General features: G+C 46.5%; 1 protein-coding gene across 5 annotated transcripts in view; it reads left to right on the forward strand.

Moving 5' to 3' along the window:
* Positions 1 to 867: 867 nt before the first annotated feature.
* The window catches only part of ZC3H7B (zinc finger CCCH-type containing 7B), a 66,209-nt gene continuing 49,170 nt past the window's right edge, over positions 868 to 17,906 (forward strand). For 3 of the 5 annotated variants that reach the window (XM_077830642.1, XM_077830658.1, XM_077830657.1), the window contains exons 1-5: positions 868 to 1,043; positions 8,642 to 8,702; positions 11,574 to 11,607; positions 12,106 to 12,303; positions 16,830 to 16,988. In XM_077830642.1, coding sequence (XP_077686768.1) covers positions 8,650 to 8,702; positions 11,574 to 11,607; positions 12,106 to 12,303; positions 16,830 to 16,988 — 444 coding nt within the window. In that variant the 5' untranslated portion in view covers positions 868 to 1,043; positions 8,642 to 8,649. Of the gene's footprint in view, positions 1,044 to 2,076; positions 2,175 to 8,641; positions 8,703 to 11,573; positions 11,608 to 12,105; positions 12,304 to 16,829; positions 16,989 to 17,906 lie in introns of those variants that run through there. The other 2 variants (XM_077830656.1, XM_077830652.1) reach the window with 2 other exon arrangements.

Consider the following 17,906-nt stretch of genomic DNA (forward strand, 5'->3'; position numbering starts at 1 on the left):
GTAGTGTAAAGCAGAGGTTCTAAATCTTTTTCTTTCTGAGGCCCCCTCCAACATGCTGTAAAAACTCTGTGGTCCACCTGTGCCACAATAACTGATTTTATGCATATAAAAGCCAGGGCTGACATTAAGGGGTAGCAAGCAGGGCAATTGCCTGGGGCCCAATGCCACAGGGGCACTCACAAAGCTACATTGCTCAGGCTTCAGCTTTAGCCCCAAGTGCTGGGGCTCAGGGACCTGGGCTTCAGCCCCAGGTGAGGGGGCTTCAGCTTTCTACCCTAGGCCCCAGTGAGTCTAATGCTGGCCCTGCTTGGAGGCTCCCCTGAAACCAGCTCAAGGTTGAGAACTACTAGTGTAAAGAACAATCCCAAAGCAGTGTGGGATGAACTAGGTAATTGCCATCTCTAATTTTCATGGCCCTTATCCTGCAAGCCATTTAGGCACCTGCAGTTGCTTAACTTAATGCATGTGATAGTCGCATTGCACACAGATAGTGATGGTCTTTTTAGGTGGCATACTCTAACTGCTGACTTCAATGTGATGTCTTATTTGCATAAAGTTACTCAAGTGTGTATGCAAAGATTCCAGGCCTGTGTTATTGTACAGGTATTTACTAAAAAGAGCAGTAAAAGTTATTGAAATCAGTGATCAAAATAATATCAACCATAACAAACACTGTGACAATTTGGTAGCAAGACAGTTATCTTGGTAAAAATCAAATAACCGATTTCCAACGCCATGAGGGAAGGGTCTATTTAGGCGAAACCGGTTACCACTAGGACCTAGAAGAAGCTCAGGGAAGCTGCTGTTACTGCTGAGGGAGGGGGAGAGAGAGACCTGGAAATGAAAGTAAAGAGACCAGGAGGCACATGGAGGGAGCTGCAGGGGCAGCAGATCCGGAAGCAGAATGCTTCCTTCTGTAATTAAATAGCATTTACTATTATTATTACTAACAGTAATAATACTCTAATAATATCTCTAGTAATATCATACCATTTATCAAGGAAAGTTATACATAGTGTGAGTGGGGGAAAACCCAAGCGGAGGTGAGTCCTTTATTATTTTTTTGGATTTTTTTTTCCTAACTCCAGACATAAAAGGGGACAGGTCTGAGCAATAGGAAGAAAAGCTAAATATTGTGTACACTAGCAAAATCCCCCCCCACCAATAGTAATTAAATAGAGGAAACGTTTTGCAGTAGCAAAAAACAAGTAGAGAAAATGATTTATTTTCGAGGCCACCTCCCACCAAAAAGATGTGGGGCTTGCAGGAAATAATTGTGAAAGACCCTAATCCCCTCCTTTAAAAAAAAAATGCAACTGGAGTTTAAAAGTTACTAGCGAGCTAAAAAAGCCCCTAGGGTTGATGTGAACACTGGGTATGAACTGGTTTTATGTTTGTGTGGTTTTCAGATTTCAAAGCTTTATCCTTCTCTGTGTTTCGCCTGCAGTTTTCCCTTTTGTGGGTCTAAGCCCCATGAAACAGCAAATAAATGCTTGTGACATAGCTTTTCAGATGTGCCATTTCTCAGGGGTTGGAAAGCTCATCAAATAAGAGAGATTATTTTTATTCTTTGATCCTTTTTATGGCTTCTGGGTGGAGGGTGCTGTTAGCCCCCCCAACCCCCCTTTTTTAAGTCGTCTCCCAAAACACTTGGAAATAGGTGTTTTGTTTTCGTTTTTTGGTTGAAATGATTTGGGAGTCGTTTTTAAAGTGGGTGGGGGAGCTGGGCGATATTGGTGATGGGAGACACCTCCCAGCAATAGGGAGAGCTGACTTCGGGGTGATGAACGCCTGGAAGACTAGACGGGAGACGTTTGTAGTTGCCAAAGGAAGGCGGTGCTGCCTTAGCGCATGTCCCCGCCCGAGATGCTCCTGCCGCCCGTTGCTTCTGCTAAGCGAGCCCGGGGATCGGCGGCCTATGGCTGGTGGGGGAGGGGAGGAGATGACTTTATTCCTGGGAGCTCAAACCAGGCTATTTTGCTGCTAGGGCCCTCAGTGGGGCAGGGGAGTGACACCGCCCCGAGGAGCGGGGAGAAGGGCTGCAGCGCCTGCAATACAAAGAAGTGGCTGGGGAAAAAAATCCCCCTGCCTCTTTGGGTGCCTGTTGCATTGAAATGCCACCCCCTCAGGAGATGCACGGACCCACCGACTGGGGGAAACATGGCTCAGTGCAGGTGGGAGCCTGCTATAAAGTGGGCAAGGCCTGAGCATGAGGTGGGGATCCCCAAGGCTTGGTGCACTGGGTGGTGTGTCTAAATGGCATTATTGTGTGTGCTTTTAAATGGGGGGGGGGCCGCACTCGGGTACTCTGGGCACAGGGGTGGCTATAGAAGTGCCCCATATTTATTTCAGAGAGGTTGTAACAATGACGCTGTCTTGCCAGACACCGCTAATGACCTTGGTGGCTTGCAGCATTTCTAATGGGCATGGAGCGAGGGAGAGAAGAGGAGTGGTAGGGTGAGAGAGGGTGGCTAGGTATATGGGATGGGGCATGTTAGAGGGGATGGGGGTTGGTCAGACATGGAGAGTGGGGTATGGGATGAGGTGGTCAGGTTTACAGGGTGGACATGGGGAGTTGACAGGCACGGGCCATGGTGGAGAAGGACTGGGGAAGAGTTCAAGCACATGGAGCGGAGGACAATCAAATGTGCAGGATTGGGCAGAGCTCTTTGATGTATTGGCTTATGCAGAATGTTCTGCATTTGAGTTGAATTAGGTTGTCTGTTTTGCTGCACCAAATCAGGTACAGTTCTGCAGGTTAGCAACTCCTTATCTAAATACCCTGTGGCCCGCTCGCTGGGACATGGCCGCCGGCATCCTGGGCCGCGGCCCCAGGATCCTCCTCCCGTGCCACATGTGGAGAACATTGGCTTCGCAGACTGGTGGGGAAGCCAGGGTGATGCAGGTCCTCCGAGAAAAATTCCCTTTGGCTTTGGCCATCAAAGTAGTGGATATATCGGGAGGCTGTGGAGCGATTTATGAAATTCATATAGAATCTGAAGAATTTAAAGAAAAGAGAACTGTCCAGCACCATCAGATGGTTAATCAGGCACTAAGTGAAGAAATTAAAGCAATGCATGGACTACATGGATATTCACACTTATTCCAAAGCACTGAAGATTAACCAGGCAGCATGGTTACAAACCTGTGTGGAGATGGGACACCTCTGGGCATGAGACAAATCAGGAAGTTTGTATTTTTGGATTAGTGACTTGTTTATCTTTAAATAATCAATATTTAAAGGTGTTAAAACAAGGACAGTAAGTATTTCAGAAGCTATTTAAATAGATCCTATTTCATGTTTGTTTAATTTTAATTTGTAGATTGATTTCTTATGTTTTCATAAAGTACCTGATGCCAAAAAAAAATAAAGGTGGGAGTGAGAAGACCTGAGTTCTGATCTCACCTCTACTGATTGCCATTTATATTTCAACGTGTTTATAGCCCATATTACTGACCAAAGCATTGTAAGCAAACCCTGGAAAGCAGTCAAGTATTAGCCTTCTCAATCCCCATTTTTCAAATAAATTCACAGAAACTTTGCACAGACAGAATTGGAAATAAAAACCAGATCTCTAATATGGCAGACTCAAGTCTTTTCCACCGAGTTATACTGTCTTTCAGACTGAATGTGCCAAATCTGTGTGCTTCGGTTACCCTGTCTAACTACTAGACCACATTTCCCTCCCAGAGCCAGGGATAGAATTTAGGTTACGTGGTTGCCAATATTTTTCTGCTGTCTAGTAAATAGTTTGTAACTCCTTGGCAAAATGTGTGTAAAGTCCCCTCTAGTGGTTAATCCACCCAGATGGTAACAGCTAACCTCTGTGACTCAAGTGGTAGAGAGGTCTGTGCAGGGGATGTGAAGGCCCAGGGTTTAAACCTTCCTGCCGATTGAGTCAGAGGAAGTATTGTGTTGTTGCATGTAGTATAGCATGGTTTTCCATTTTTATTTTAAAATAAGATGGTGCAAACACATCCTTTAAAACAGGTTTTATAATTAAAAACAATTATCTGTCAGTTATGTTATGACATGCCACAAAATCCAAGTGCTCCACATATTGCTTGTTTTTCACGCATTTGGATTGCTGGTGTTCCACATTTGCAGGTTTGAAGTTTGCGAGGCATAGGATGGGACATGGTAGGGGGGACTGGGGAATAGGCTCACAAAGTAAGTAATGACAGAGGGAGATGAGAAAGTGGTCAGATTTGCAGAGTCGGGGGTGGCAGAAGGAGTTGGGGGCGTGGTCATATGTGGGATAGGGGAGTGGTCAGGCAGGCAGGTCACAGCAGTTATGGAGGGAGAATGCGGGAGACGTCAGCCTCATGGGGTGGAACACAGTGGAAAGTGGTGGTGATCCTTGTTCAGTGAAAGATAGTTGTGTCTGAGATATATAAAGGAGTGGGTAGTATTGCAGGATGGTGGGATGCAGGAGGACAGTTCTTGTATGTGGGGTTACATAAAGCAGGGGTGGAGGTGCGTGAAAAGGTGTGGGTGGGTTCAACAGCAAAGGAAAGTGGTCAGGGTCAGCAGTAGAGGAGGTTGGTTAACCATGTGAGGTAGGAGGGGCGCTATTAGGCATGCAGAACGTAGAAAGGCCAGTGAACGGGCTGGCTATGGCTGCAGTGCAGGGAGGTGAGAACACCTCTCAGGCACAGAGGATGGTGCAGAGGAGATAGTGGTCCTTTATGTGGGGTTATCCAGTGGGGATCAGTGGACAGGTACGAGGGTCACAGCAGGGGTAGATTAGGCTGGTGAGTCATCAAAGTGGGGAGCTCTGGAGGGAAGACATGTGGGGTGTGGCAGGTTAGACGGGTGTGGGGGAAGCAGGGGTGGTGAGAAAGGGGAGAAATCTGAAATGAGCTCCAAGGGGAGCTGGGTGAGTCTGGGGGATCAGAGAAGAGTTATGGAGCCTTTTCCCTGCAAAGTCTGTGGCTCCAACCAGGCCTCTGATCAGTAATGACTAGGGGTACAGATTTGTCGTGACATTTTTTTATCAAAAACCACAGAGCAGTCATGGTAAATTTAATAAAAATCACGGGTTTAAGGGGAAATGGCATGTAAAGTCACGGGTAGGAGCCATGAGGTATGAGTCATGACAGAGCGACGGCCAGGCCAAACCTGAGCAGCACTGTGACTCTGTTTCCCAGGTTGCAACACCCTGGAGCAGGGAACCAGACCCAGCCCTGTGGGACAGGAGCTGCTGCTGCAGAGTGAGTGTGAGGCAAGCTGGCTTTGCAGCCCCTGTGCCTGGGACCTGGCCAGGATTAGGGTTGCTGTGCAGGGACGGAGGATGCTGCTGTGTGTTGTCAATGCGCCCTCTCTCCAGGCTGAAAAGGCACAGTGTCCATCACATTGTCACCGCCATAACAATCCTATGGTCCTAGTAGTGACTGAAAGTCATTATCCGTTGACAGCTTTTTCAGTGATGTGTGAAATAAGTCAGAAGTCCTAGTCCAGATCTTGTTGTAATTTATGTCCACACCCCATTTGGCCATCTCGTGGGGTGTCTGAGCAGAAGGCTAAGAAAGTAATAGAATGGAAGCTGAACTCCTCTCCCCCCACCAACTCCTCCTACTGGTCCCTTGAGAATAAGGTTGATGCAAATGGCAGAGGTTAGGTTAGGTGATGTGTACAGGAAACTTTCATAGCTGCTGCTCATGCTGTATTTGGTGTGTGGATAAACAGGAGTTCAAAGTGCTGCCATAGCATTTTTTGGCTTGTTGCCTCTAGTTTTGGAATGACCTGCCAATGTTTGATTGTTCTCACTGTGGTCCCCAGTGGGCGAAGTCTATAGGCAACTGCTTTATTTTCATATCCTTTGTTCTATCTGATATGGCCAGTAACTCCCTCTTCCTCTGCATTCTCTCCTCTCTCTGGATTTTTGTGATTCTGTGTTCTCTTGCCTTTCCAGCCTTTCCCATTGCTGCTTCAGTGTCTCTGGTGGTGGCTTCTCCACTTCCTCTTCCTCTCTTTCTCATGTCCCCGAAGGTTCTTTGACTAGGGCTTTTTGTCTCCTTCTTTACTTCATCCTTGGGTGACCTTATTCTTCCTCATCACTTCAACTACCACTTCTATGTGGATATTTCCTAAATCTACCGCTTCCTGACATCAAATCAAACTCTTTGGCCCAAACTCAAGTCCATATCCTCCCCTCTCCAAGCCTTCCCTTCTTTATCACAGTTGATCATCCCAGCCTCACAATTTCATTGTTACATTTATCTCCTCTCTTTTTTACACCCAGGTTGTTGATAAATCCTACTGGTTTTTCTACTACAACCTCTCTGACATCTATCCAGTCTTCTCCATACCTTCTACTAAAAACCCTCGTCTGTACGTTGATAATCTCTTGCTTCATTTATTACACTGTCCTCCTCTCTGACCTCGTTGGTTCTTTCCTCCAGTCCATCCAAAATGCTGATGCTAAAATAGTCTCTTCCACCTGTTGCTTGGACCATGCAACTCTTCTCTTTGAACGTGACCTCTGGCTTCCCATCACCTGGGGCAGGTACCTGCTTCCCAGCCTCACCTTCAAGGCTCTGCCCAGCTCAGCATCTGCTTGCATTTCTTCTTACTCTCCCTCTGGCTCCTTTTGTTCTGCCCAATCCTCCTGTTTCACTGCTCCCTTTGTAGCCATCTCCAACTCTAGCTTTCATACTTTCTTCCACTTTCCCCTGGAACAGTCCCCTCATATGCATCAGGCATATTCTCTTTCCTCATCCAGATCCCCTTTATAAAGCTGCCCTTCTTCCACAGGTCCTAGTAAAGAGAATACCCAGAGAGACTTAAACTGTCTGCCCCACTTTACCCTCTGATCCCTGGTGTGTTACATATCTGAGCACTAGTGTCTATCCAGTCTTCCGTGGAAAGACTTCTTGAAGTAGGGGCCATGACTTTCTCTACGTTTTGTATAATGCAGAGCATGGTGAGGGGGCTTCAATAAATGATAATGGTTGGATTCTGCTGCCATTTCTTACTTAGACGTCAAGGGCTTAATTCTCATTTACAACAAGGCTCCTTCAACCTGTTCTGGTTTAATGTAAAGAACACTTAAAATGGGTGGAAATGGCCTTAATGTAAATAAGAAGTAGGCCATATCTCTTTGATGTTTTGGTGTGGACTTAGAGGGGTGGCTGATTTTTCCTCCACCCCCAGAGCCTTTTCGGTGGCAACCCTAGCATGGGAGCATAAATCATGCCTTGAAGAACGTGGCAGCTTGAATTCCACCTCACTTCCCTGATTCTGCCCTTACTCTGTTTATCTGCCTCTCTCCCTTCCCCCCGCGCACCAGGTTGAACACCTTTCATGAACATGGCTTCTCTGTGTCAGTGTGGATCTGTGGGCTTCAACAGATCTTTCCTGGCACAGAATTCCAGGGTGCCTTCTATCTCTCTCTGCTACTCCTATGCTCTCGTTAAGATAGCAGTGCAGATGTGGGGAGTGGGCTATTCCTGGTTTTGCACCAAAGCTGCAGCAGATGAACAATGCAAACGTAACTGTTTGAATCTAACCCATTTCAGTTGAGAACAGGGCCTTCTAGGTCTCACTACTCACAAATCTAAGGTAGGGGGGATATTGGCCCCTTTGTATGGTTAACTTGTTTTCGTTCATAGAGTCATGGAAAATAGAGGTGCAAGAGAATGGATCTGGTCTCTTTCTATCCTTGGCCAATGCAGGATTGTTCTCTACAGTGGCTTCCCCTGGGCTCTGTCCATTCCATGTTAAATGATGGGGCTTTCACCACTTTCCTTAGGAGAATATTCCATAGTCTAACAGGTGTCACCATTAGGAAACATATTCCAGTAGTCAGCCTGACATTCTCTTTGCCCAGTTTCATCCTTGTACTTTTATTTGTACCACACAAATTGGTTCCTCAGCTACCATGGTGCTTACATCTCTCAAATTCTGTAGGCAGTTTATCTATATCCCCATGGTATCCAACCTCCCCCATCTTACACCAGGTTAAAATCTAACCCAGGTAAGTAGTGATCAAAGTTGCTTATCATCTGATGGCTGCTTGGTAGCCTGCATTAAATTAGTTAGTGGGGGGAAGGTCTCAGTTAATTTTCTAGTGAACAACCACCATCACAATTTTCACTAATTGACTTCCTTGCTGGCCAATGGCATACCGGTACATTTTTAGTCAGGCATGCACTTCTACACTTGCATGCGAAATTGTATCCTTGATGTGGCGTGACCTCGCATGTACAGTGCATGCAAGGTCATGCTGTGCAGAAGATGCCATTTTGTTCTTCAAAATGGCATCCTCCTTGTGCATTTGGGGGCCTGATGGAATCATCCTGCAGGCGTGGTTGGTCCTGGGGAATGCCATGCATGTATTGCATACACAGACAATATGCTACTGTTGTTGGCAGTCTAAGCAGAGAGCTTGGACTGAATGGGCCGGTATGAATGAATTCCTTTTCACACCATTGGGTGGTCTCCTGCAAATCATGGGGGAGATGCATGGGTAGCGAGTTTGCATTGGTGCTGCCTCCCACGCTGTGGGTAAATAAAACATTTTGGTGTCTAAGGCAGTCAGTCTGGAACATTTTGCTAGTGCTATATTCACTTAAATAGTGCACTGCTACTTTGACAGTAAGATCTGTAATAACTGGCTTTGTCTTTTTCTCTCTGCAGACGCTATAATGGAGAGACAGAAAAGGAAAGAGGAAATAGAGAAGGGACTTCAATTCATTCAGTAAGTGAGCGGGTTCACTGCTCTTTTCTTTTGACTTTGGACATAGTCCTTGCAACGTATGGTATAAGGAGAAATAACATTTTCTTTTCATTCTGTTCACTGGTCCAGGGCTGATGCTTGGAAAGGTCCAGAGAGCATTTGTCCTGATTCTTCCAAGTGTTGCTCGTCCTGCAAGATGTCCATATTTAAAATCAAGTCATTCCAATTCCCGTCTTGGTTTTGCCCACTACTTCCGTTCCAATGTGATCTTAATACCCAGTGCAGCAGCAGTAATAATAATATTAACACTCTGCACTTCTTCAAAGCCTTCCATCTGAGGATTTCAAAGCATTGGTCAAGCACTGATAATTTAAGCCTTTCACTGCCTCAGTGAGGTAGGCAAGAGTAGTATCTCCATTTGAGATACGAGGAAACCAAGGCACAAGAGGTGCTATATGTCCCAAGAAGAATCCTGATTCCTTAACTGCCAGTCCTGACCATCCTTATGTGACTATCTATGAGTTTGAGACGAATGTTTGTACAGTGTTTGGAAGCTAGGAGCCTAAGTTGCTTTTACATGGAATACAGCTTTGTATTCTTTCTCCAACAGTTACTTTAGCAAATGCTGAAAACTCGGGTCAAAATTCCAGTGTGTGTGTGAGAGAGAAGCAAGGTGGTAATGAGAATTATGTGTTGGTGTTCTGTTTTTTTCTTTTTTTAAAGATCCGTTTTGTAATGGAAAGCTGAGAAGGCTAGTTCTCCAATAGTATATAATATGTATTTGCACTTCTGATGGATCAATTTGTGACATATAGGACTTCAAAACTGTTGCCGGTGCCTTGGCCTTGCAGTGCTATTTTGGCCCTAGTTCTGCCAGACTGAGTATGTGGGGCTAATAATGATTACCTACTTCACAGGGGAAGTTGTGAGGCTTAATTTGTTCACATTTCTACAGCACTTTCCAGATGTGGATCTCAAGGCACTTTAGAAATATGAAGTAGTAGTATTCCTGTATAGCGTGTCCTGAACCTTGGAGCAGTGTAAGTTTCATTTAATGGCTTGATTTGAGGGGTCACTGTGGAGGAGGGGCTTTCAAATTTTAGTGGCCTGATGATGATGGGGCCACATCCACCGCCCCCACACACTTTACTTATTAAGTCCATGAAAATTCTTCTGCCTAATTTTAAGGTGCAATAACTGATGAGCTCTAGAAAGAGAGTCTGGTGTATCTGGCTAGTGAGATGATTATGATGTAGTGTTCCGAGAGTAGACAGGGGTTAGAAAGGTATGGGGAAAGTGAAAGGCTTTTTGGGGGGCTTGGCATTCTCTTCCCTGAAGAAAAGAAACACTGTGGATCTGGGCTTTGGTGCATTGATCAAGGGGAAGGAACATGGCTTATCTTGTGATGGTTAAAAGACACTTTATTGAAGGTGACTGGATGATCTCAAGATTGGGTTTGGGATATGGAGTCTTTCATCTCTGGGTCACTTGTTCTAGTCTGGCCCCATCTTGAAAGTGACCAAAAGTCCTTACCGTCAGACTGCTGTTTGGTGGTCCGTATGAAATGGCGTGGTCTCAGTCCTGTTGTGGTACATGTGTTCTCACCACAGAAGCCACCCAGCACTACTGGCTCCCTGGCTGGTGGTCTCTGCAGAAAAGGCAAGGATTGATGGCCTATGGAGCCAGAGCTCCTGTGAGGTGCTCCCTCCAGGGGAGGGTTTAGACCAGCGTTGCTCAAATATGGCCACCATGCACTTTTCTTGTGGCCACAGCCTCCTGGGCTGGGGGTGGGGCAAAGTAGCAGCCACTCCCCCACCCTGTTGCTCCTGAATGCCCTGCCCTGGTGTTGGTTGCTGGGGCCCTGTCCCCCTCTGGAGACAAGGGGGTTGGGCCCTGGGGCACAACGCTGGAGGAGCAGTTCTCCACCTTCCCATGGATGGTGGATCTCAGGCTTTGGGGTTCAGCCCTGGGGCGGTGGGGTGGGTGGGTGAGGGGCTTCAGGGTCCAGTTCTGGGCTCCGACTGTGCAGCAGCAGGCCCCAGACTCCAGCAGCTGGGCTTCAGGCTCTGGCCCCCCACTGCCTCCCTTGGCCCCTCATCCAGGGCTTAATCTGTCACTGGCTTGCCAGAGCTGAATAAATCTCTGAAAAGTGATACTTGTATGTATGTTAATATCACTTTTCACAACAGACTTACTAGCTAGCAATAAATAAATTACAATGATTTGGACGTGTATATGTGCATATTTATTTGGTTGTCCTAAAGCTAATTAAATATTTTAGGGGAAGGTGTGAGAGCAGCCACTGCCAAGAGTTGGTGGCTGCACTCTGAGGCCACCAAAAATTTTGTCCTGAGAACCTCTGGTTTAGACCCTTTGTCAGGGGAAGCATAGAAGCAACTTGCTGCGCTCTGGGCCTTACTTGTTCCATGGCTAAACAGAGGGATTCAGTGTTCTGGGACCTACCAGTCCAACATCTTTCACTGGTACCATATTCTCTTAAAAAATTTATGTTCTTTTATAAAAACATTTTAGCATGACAGTATCTGTTCTGATCCCAGATTGAAACCTGGCTGCCTGAATGCAGCCCCTAGAGCAGCTGGTTTGCATAGGGAATAGCCATGAAAATGCAGTCTCCTAAATTAGTCAGATTGTAAACTCTTTGAGGCAGTGACCATCTCCTGTTGTGGCTATCTGGTGCCTAGCTTGGTGGAGTACTGATCTCTAACTGGCCCTCTTGGCACAACAGCGATACAAGTAATCAATAGTAAATGTGGAGTAAAATGCGTAATGAGATCCATAACACAGAGCCAGAAAGACTGCTTGTTTAGCTGAGAGAGACGCAAGTGTTTGCACAGACCCATGTTTCATGAAACCTTCCTCTTCTCTCCTCAGGTCCACATTACCCCTAAACCAAGAAGATTATGAGGTAATTTAAGATTTGTTTTTCTGAAGGCGTTTGAAACCACATAACGGTGGCTTTTGGTCAATACATGTTGCCCTCTTGCACAGACGTTATAAATTAATGTCCTTGCTTTTGAGAGCCAAGAGGGGCTAGTTATGTGTGGGAATGGTCTAGTGCCATTTGTCTATAGTGGAAGATCTTTAAGGGGAAGAATACTGGGAGGAGTTAACCTCTAAGAGAGGGGGAATTTGGGTGATGGCACTTAGCCCTTGGAGGGAAGGAGTTTTGGTTGAATTAGCCTCCCCACTAGGGGACGGATGGAGTTTGAGGATGGGGAATTAATTTCTTGACAGGAGGACTTGATTTGAGGGCACACGTGAAGATGAATTGGGGGTTGGGAAACCCCTCTCAGTTTCTGGGCATGTTATACAGGAGGTCAGACTAGATGATCACAATGACCTGTTCTGGCCATGGAATCTATGAATCTCCACTCCACTCTGTTTATATTCTCTTTCCACCCAGGCCTTTTTACAGAAGCTGGTGCGGAACCTTTTTGCAGAGGGGAATGACTTGTTCCGGGAGAAGGACTTCAAGCTGGCACTGGTGCAGTACGTAGAAGGGCTGAATGTGGCGGATTATGCGGCCTCGGATGAGGTGACCATCCCAGTGGAGCTCCTATGTAAGCTGCACGTCAACCGGGCTGCTTGCTACTTTGCCATGGTGAGCACCTACCTGAGCCATTCCCAAGAGCTGGACAAAAAACATTGGGAAGTGGGGAGACCCAACAGATGGCCATGCAGAGGATGGGGGTTTGAACTGATCTCGTCCACTTCTCCAGCATTGGAGGAGGAATACAGAAAACTCTGAACTCTTCTCATTATGACATTGGTGTCACAAGATCCAGACAGAAAATGTGAGGGGGTGCCCTTACAGGCCTTGAGAGTGCACTAATATAGATCACAGTGGTGGGGGAGAGGTTGAGGTGCTGTGGAGTTATGAGCTATAAAGGGCCAGTTCCTTCAAGTATTCCATGATGATAATGCAATCTTGGGAGCATTGCTCTGTAAATTATTCTTTCTCCTGTGCTTGAGAAAATACATTTAATCTAGATCTGGTGTGAACATGGTGGGTGTGGGGTTTCCGTAGAAAATTTTGAAATATTTCAACCAAAAACTGAAATATGTTGATTCTGAATACTGCTGTAGTACCTCATGGGAGCTGTAGTTCAAGGGCCTCATTCTCTATACACCAGATTCCCTGGTCAGACTACATCTCCCATGATACACCTCCACTTACCAAGAGGGGAGCTGAGGTGGTGCATCATGGCAGTGTCATGACCACAATGAGTCATGAAAGGTGAAGTCTGGCTGGGAACTCAGCCTATAGAGGGGTATAGGAGCATGAGGTACCCAAACCACAGCTTCCATGAGGGATTTCAGAACTAAAATAATTCATTTTTTGTATGAGGGGAAAAAAAATCAATTTTTTGGTTTTCAAATGTTCAGTTTTTCAATGGGGGAAAAAAGTTTTATGTGGAAATAGGACACTTTGCAAAAGTTTTGTTTAGTGAAAACCTAATTTTCTGTCAACCTCCTCCCCCCACACACACACACCGCAAATCATCAGATGGAAAAAATTTCTAATAGCTCTAACTTCATAATTCTCTCAGCAAAGTATGCCATGAACCCCCAGTACCCTCCTAGTTAAATTGCTGGCATCCATTATAACTCCTCCTAAAGATAGATTTAATAAAACATTACATGTCAAGAGAAGGGTTATTAGCTGCAGTGTCTCTGAAGATAAGATGAAAAATGGAGGCAGTTGTGGGGAAATTTTCTCTTCTTATCCTCTGGCTTCAGGGCCACCGTCTTCTGAAGTATCAACCGTTGGTGGAGATAAGATCCTGAACTAAGTAGACCAGTGGCCAAAACTGGTATGGTAAGAGAGAGGGTGCTGGATTGGGTGGACTATTTGTTTGAACTGGTATGGCAGGATATTGTACTAGATGGACCAGTGCTGTGATCTGGTGTGGTAGTATATTCTATGTTCCTATCTAACTGGTTTTAAACGTTACCCTTCCAGGATCCCAGTATGGTCATACCAGTACTCTTGCAGTAGAGGCTTCAGTCAACCAGTAGGATTTCTTCCCTTCAGAAGCCCATTTCAAAGTTGTTATAGGTAGAACTGGTAGGCAGTGCCTATTATTAAGGTTGCTTCCATCCCAGTATAAGATCCTGTTTCAAGTTGCTTATAACTTTGCCAAACTAACTGTTTAGGCTGAAATTTTCCACACTGGGTGTCTGCCTTCGGCTGAATGTTTTGGGAAACCTTCAGCTGAAATGGTTCAGCTATTTCCGAGAACAAGGCGAGGGGAAAAATTATGTTTTGCCCATGTTCAAAATTTCTGACAGGTTTTTCTTGAAGATGCTCTTGCTATCTCACGCTTTGGAGCTGGAACTTTAATTTGGCAGTGAGAGGCCTTTGTGACAGGGAGTTGTCTTTTGCCATCCCTAGGAAAATCCAGCCCAGTTTCAACCCTCTGAAAAATTCTAAGTTTGCACATACCCAACTGAGACATTATTAAACTTTCTAGCAAATTTCCCCAAGATTCTAAGGGCCCTGAGAATGCTCCATCTTGGGGCTGAGAAGGGTTTTACCTGTAGCTACTGCTCCTTGATGCTATGGGCTAGTCTGGAGCCAGGTACTGGAGCAAGGGGCCTGTCTCTCCTATGCTAACAGTGAACACCTCTGCTGGTCCCATGCAGTGTGGAAGAAGCTGACTGATTCAAATACAAAGGGGACAATAGCCAGACCTGGGGTGGGGAAGGGAGAGTAGATTGGGACAAGGACTCTGATGGGAGGGAGACTGGGACTGCAGGCAGGTGAGGTGGGGTGGAAACTGGGACTGAAAATTGCGGTAGAGGGAGACTGGTACTGGCTGTGCAAGTAGACCTGAACTGTGAACTAGTGGGTTGAGGGGAAGTAGCTGTAGGGGGAGAGGAGACAGATCTGACAAGGAGCTGAAGTGCAGTGAGAGAACTGAGATTGGCTGGGTAAAGAGACTGGAATGAGAAGCTTGTGGGGTTGATGCTGTGGTTAGACTAGGAACTTGGGGAGGGAGACTGGAACATGAGTGGTCATGACTGGAGGCCAGCATGCAGATGAGGAGCTTGGAGGGGGAAGTAAGACTGTTTCAGCAAAGAAACTAGGGACAGTGATCTGGGGGGGGGATCTGGGATTGGTTGAGCAGGGGTGTGGGGAGATAAGGAGTCCGGAGGGAGACACTAGGACTGGCTGGGCAAGGAGATTGGGATGAAAAGCATGAGGAGTGGAGACTGGGACTGGCTAGGTGGGCGGAGAATGGGACTGGGATGAAGAACCAGGGGTGAGAAAGAGACAGGATTGGGCCAGGTGTGGGCTGGAGGGGTCAGGCGCAGAAGGGGTTAAGCTTGGAGGAAGTGGGTGGAAAAGTCTGTGCTTGCTAGATCATACTCTCCTCCAGAGCCTGAAATGGAACCTAGGATTCCTGAGTCTCGGCATTCCTCTGCTGTCAGCAGATATCTGTGAAATCCACGGACAGTGTCTCTCATCTCCCTGTAGTGCTGGTACACAAAGAGGATGACAGCCTACTTCTGCTACCAGTTACTCCACTAACTCAAGTGGCAGAAGTCTGTGTGGTAAATCTAAAGGTTCCAACTCTGCTGATGACCCTTAGATGCCAAGATCAGAAGGATCCACTGTGATCATCCAGTCTGACCTCCTGAATAACATAGACCATAAAAATCTCCCAAAGTAACTCTATTGGAACTAGAGCATATCTTTGAAAAAAAAATCAAAGCATGTTTTAAAAATGGTCAGTGATGGAGAATCCATGATCCTTGGTAAATTGTTCCAGAGGTTAATTACCCTCGCTGTTAGAAATTTATCAATATGATGGTATTTGATTTGCTTATTTTAAACCTAGGAAATCACACACACACACACACACATGCACACGCATGTTAAAAAAAAAACAACATTGAGGTGGTAAAGTCAAGCATTCAGAAGTTGCTTGTGTGATCTTAATTTGGCCCCCTTGTGCCTCCTATTATGATGCAATCTCTAGTTACATGTTTACATACTATTTTTTCCACAGAACCCCTGCCTCATTCAGTGTGGATGGTGCTCAGCACAGAACAGGCAGCACTTACCGAATGAGCGGCTATTCAATATTTAATTTTCTTCTCATTGATCAGAGAATGGCCCCAGACCTTATTTAATGCACACTAGTCAAACTAGGCTCTGAAGACAGAGTTGTTAATTTCCTCATATGCTATTCTGTGGTGCTCATAAGTACATTATCTGAGTGCTTCACAACCATTAACAAATTTATTCTCACAACATACCCCTGTAAGATGGGAGGGGGGGTGTTATCTCACTTTTACAGATGGGGAACTGAGACACGATGATTAGTGGAACTTTTGACTTTAATTTTGGGTGCCTAATTTGAGATGCCTAGGATCTGATTTTTTCAGAGTACTCCGCATTACATAGCACTTTTAATGTTCAAATCGCGGCTCCCATTGAGTTCAGTTGCAACTCAGCACTTCTCCAAAATGGACCCCAGGGTCTCAGGCACCCAGAAAATGAGGAATACATAAGTAGTGACCACCTGTAAAAAGTCTGGTTTAAGTGACTTGCTCAGCGTCACACAGGAACTCTGTGGCAGAGGAAGGGGTAGACTCCCATTCTCCACGGCAACATGCACCTGCCTTAACCGTGAGACCATCCTTGCCCTTCCTTCGATTGTCTGCCTCTTTTACTACATGCCTTCCAACTCCCCCCAACACATGGGGCAGGCCCCTTCACTACACAACCCTTATTCATCCCTAGAGCTGGCCCACCCTGTGCACTGAATGGTGCAGGAAGACCTGTGGAAAAAGTAGTATGGGATCATGTAATTCAAGACTACAGCGTACACAGAGGGGGCTGAATTAAGATGCACACAGACGCCCTTAATTCTGGCATTTCCTAACTTTTGAGTGCTTGACTCTGTAACCTTTATAACCTTATAATTACCTCCCCCACCCGCAATCTGCATTAAATCTAATCTCCAATTGCTTTTATATTCATGGGTTTTGATGACGTATGTTCCCAGTGAACTGCAGTAAATGGTTGGGCAGAACTTTCACGCAGGGAGAGGAGGTGGATTCCAGTGTGTGACAGACACCATTGCCTGCTCAGGTGGTCTCTTTCCTCTCATGCAGGGCTTGTACGAGAAGGCACTGGAAGACAGCGAGAAGGCTTTGGTGCTTGAGAAGGAGAACATCCGTGCCCTCTTCCGCAAAGCCCGCTCCTTAAATGAGCTGGGGAGGCACAAGGAGGCGTATGAATGTAATAGCCGCTGCCTGCTGTCCCTCCCACATGTAAGTGTGTGACATGTGTGTCTACCCCAGCCTCTGAGGCACTTTTCCATCTTTCCTTTCCCACGGTCTATTGCAGCGTGAATGGTGATGGTAGTGGAAGAGAGAAGCTGGCTGTTCTATACGACGCACCCGTTCCCAGTAATTGCATCTCTTGGGGAGTTCCAACTCCATGTCTTCACCAAGAGGCTTAGAGCTTAAGTCGGTGTATTTAGGGCAATGCAGTGACTGTGCAGACACTGCATTACTTACATCAGCTGTTGACTGTCTTGTCGGGCTCACAGCAGGAGAGTCAGGACAAGAATGGATCCTGCTTCCAGCTGGGAGCCAGGCGGGGCCGGCTGGAAATGTTGGCTGTCTTGTCAAATTTCATGGCTCCATGCTGTAGCTGTGAAATTGACAGGGCTTCCTGACTCCTAGCGGATGCAGGGGGCCAAAAAGCTGGGACCACTGGATCCCACTCCCCAGAGGCAAGAAGCTCTGGGCGACTTCCCCCCCTCTCTCTCCAGCCCACCCCACTCTCAGTAGGGAACGGGGAGGCGAGAAGCCCCAGTCAGCCCACTTGGAGTCCAGGAGCCTGTAGGGCAGCTGGGCTCCGGCCAGGGACTTGCAAGCAGAGCTGAGACACCAGGCTTTCATCTCTCCACAGTGCCCCTCTTAGGTCAGTGGAAGAGCTCATGGTGAGGCTGTGCACCACCAACCCAAGGAGGGAAGTGTGGACATGCACCACCGCAGTAATTACTGTGCTGACTGTAAGTCAACCTAATATAGGTCGACTTAAGTTTCTAGAGTAGACATACCCTATTCCTAATCCCCCAAGCCTCAGTAGAGCACCATAAATATGTTTTAGCTGATAAATAGCAGTCATTTTACCCATTAAGAGCTGAGTTCAGGCCCTCAGTGGCCAGTGTTTCTTGGGGT

Source organism: Eretmochelys imbricata, chromosome 1 (assembly GCF_965152235.1).
Source record: "Eretmochelys imbricata isolate rEreImb1 chromosome 1, rEreImb1.hap1, whole genome shotgun sequence".
NCBI lineage: Eukaryota > Metazoa > Chordata > Testudines > Cheloniidae > Eretmochelys > Eretmochelys imbricata.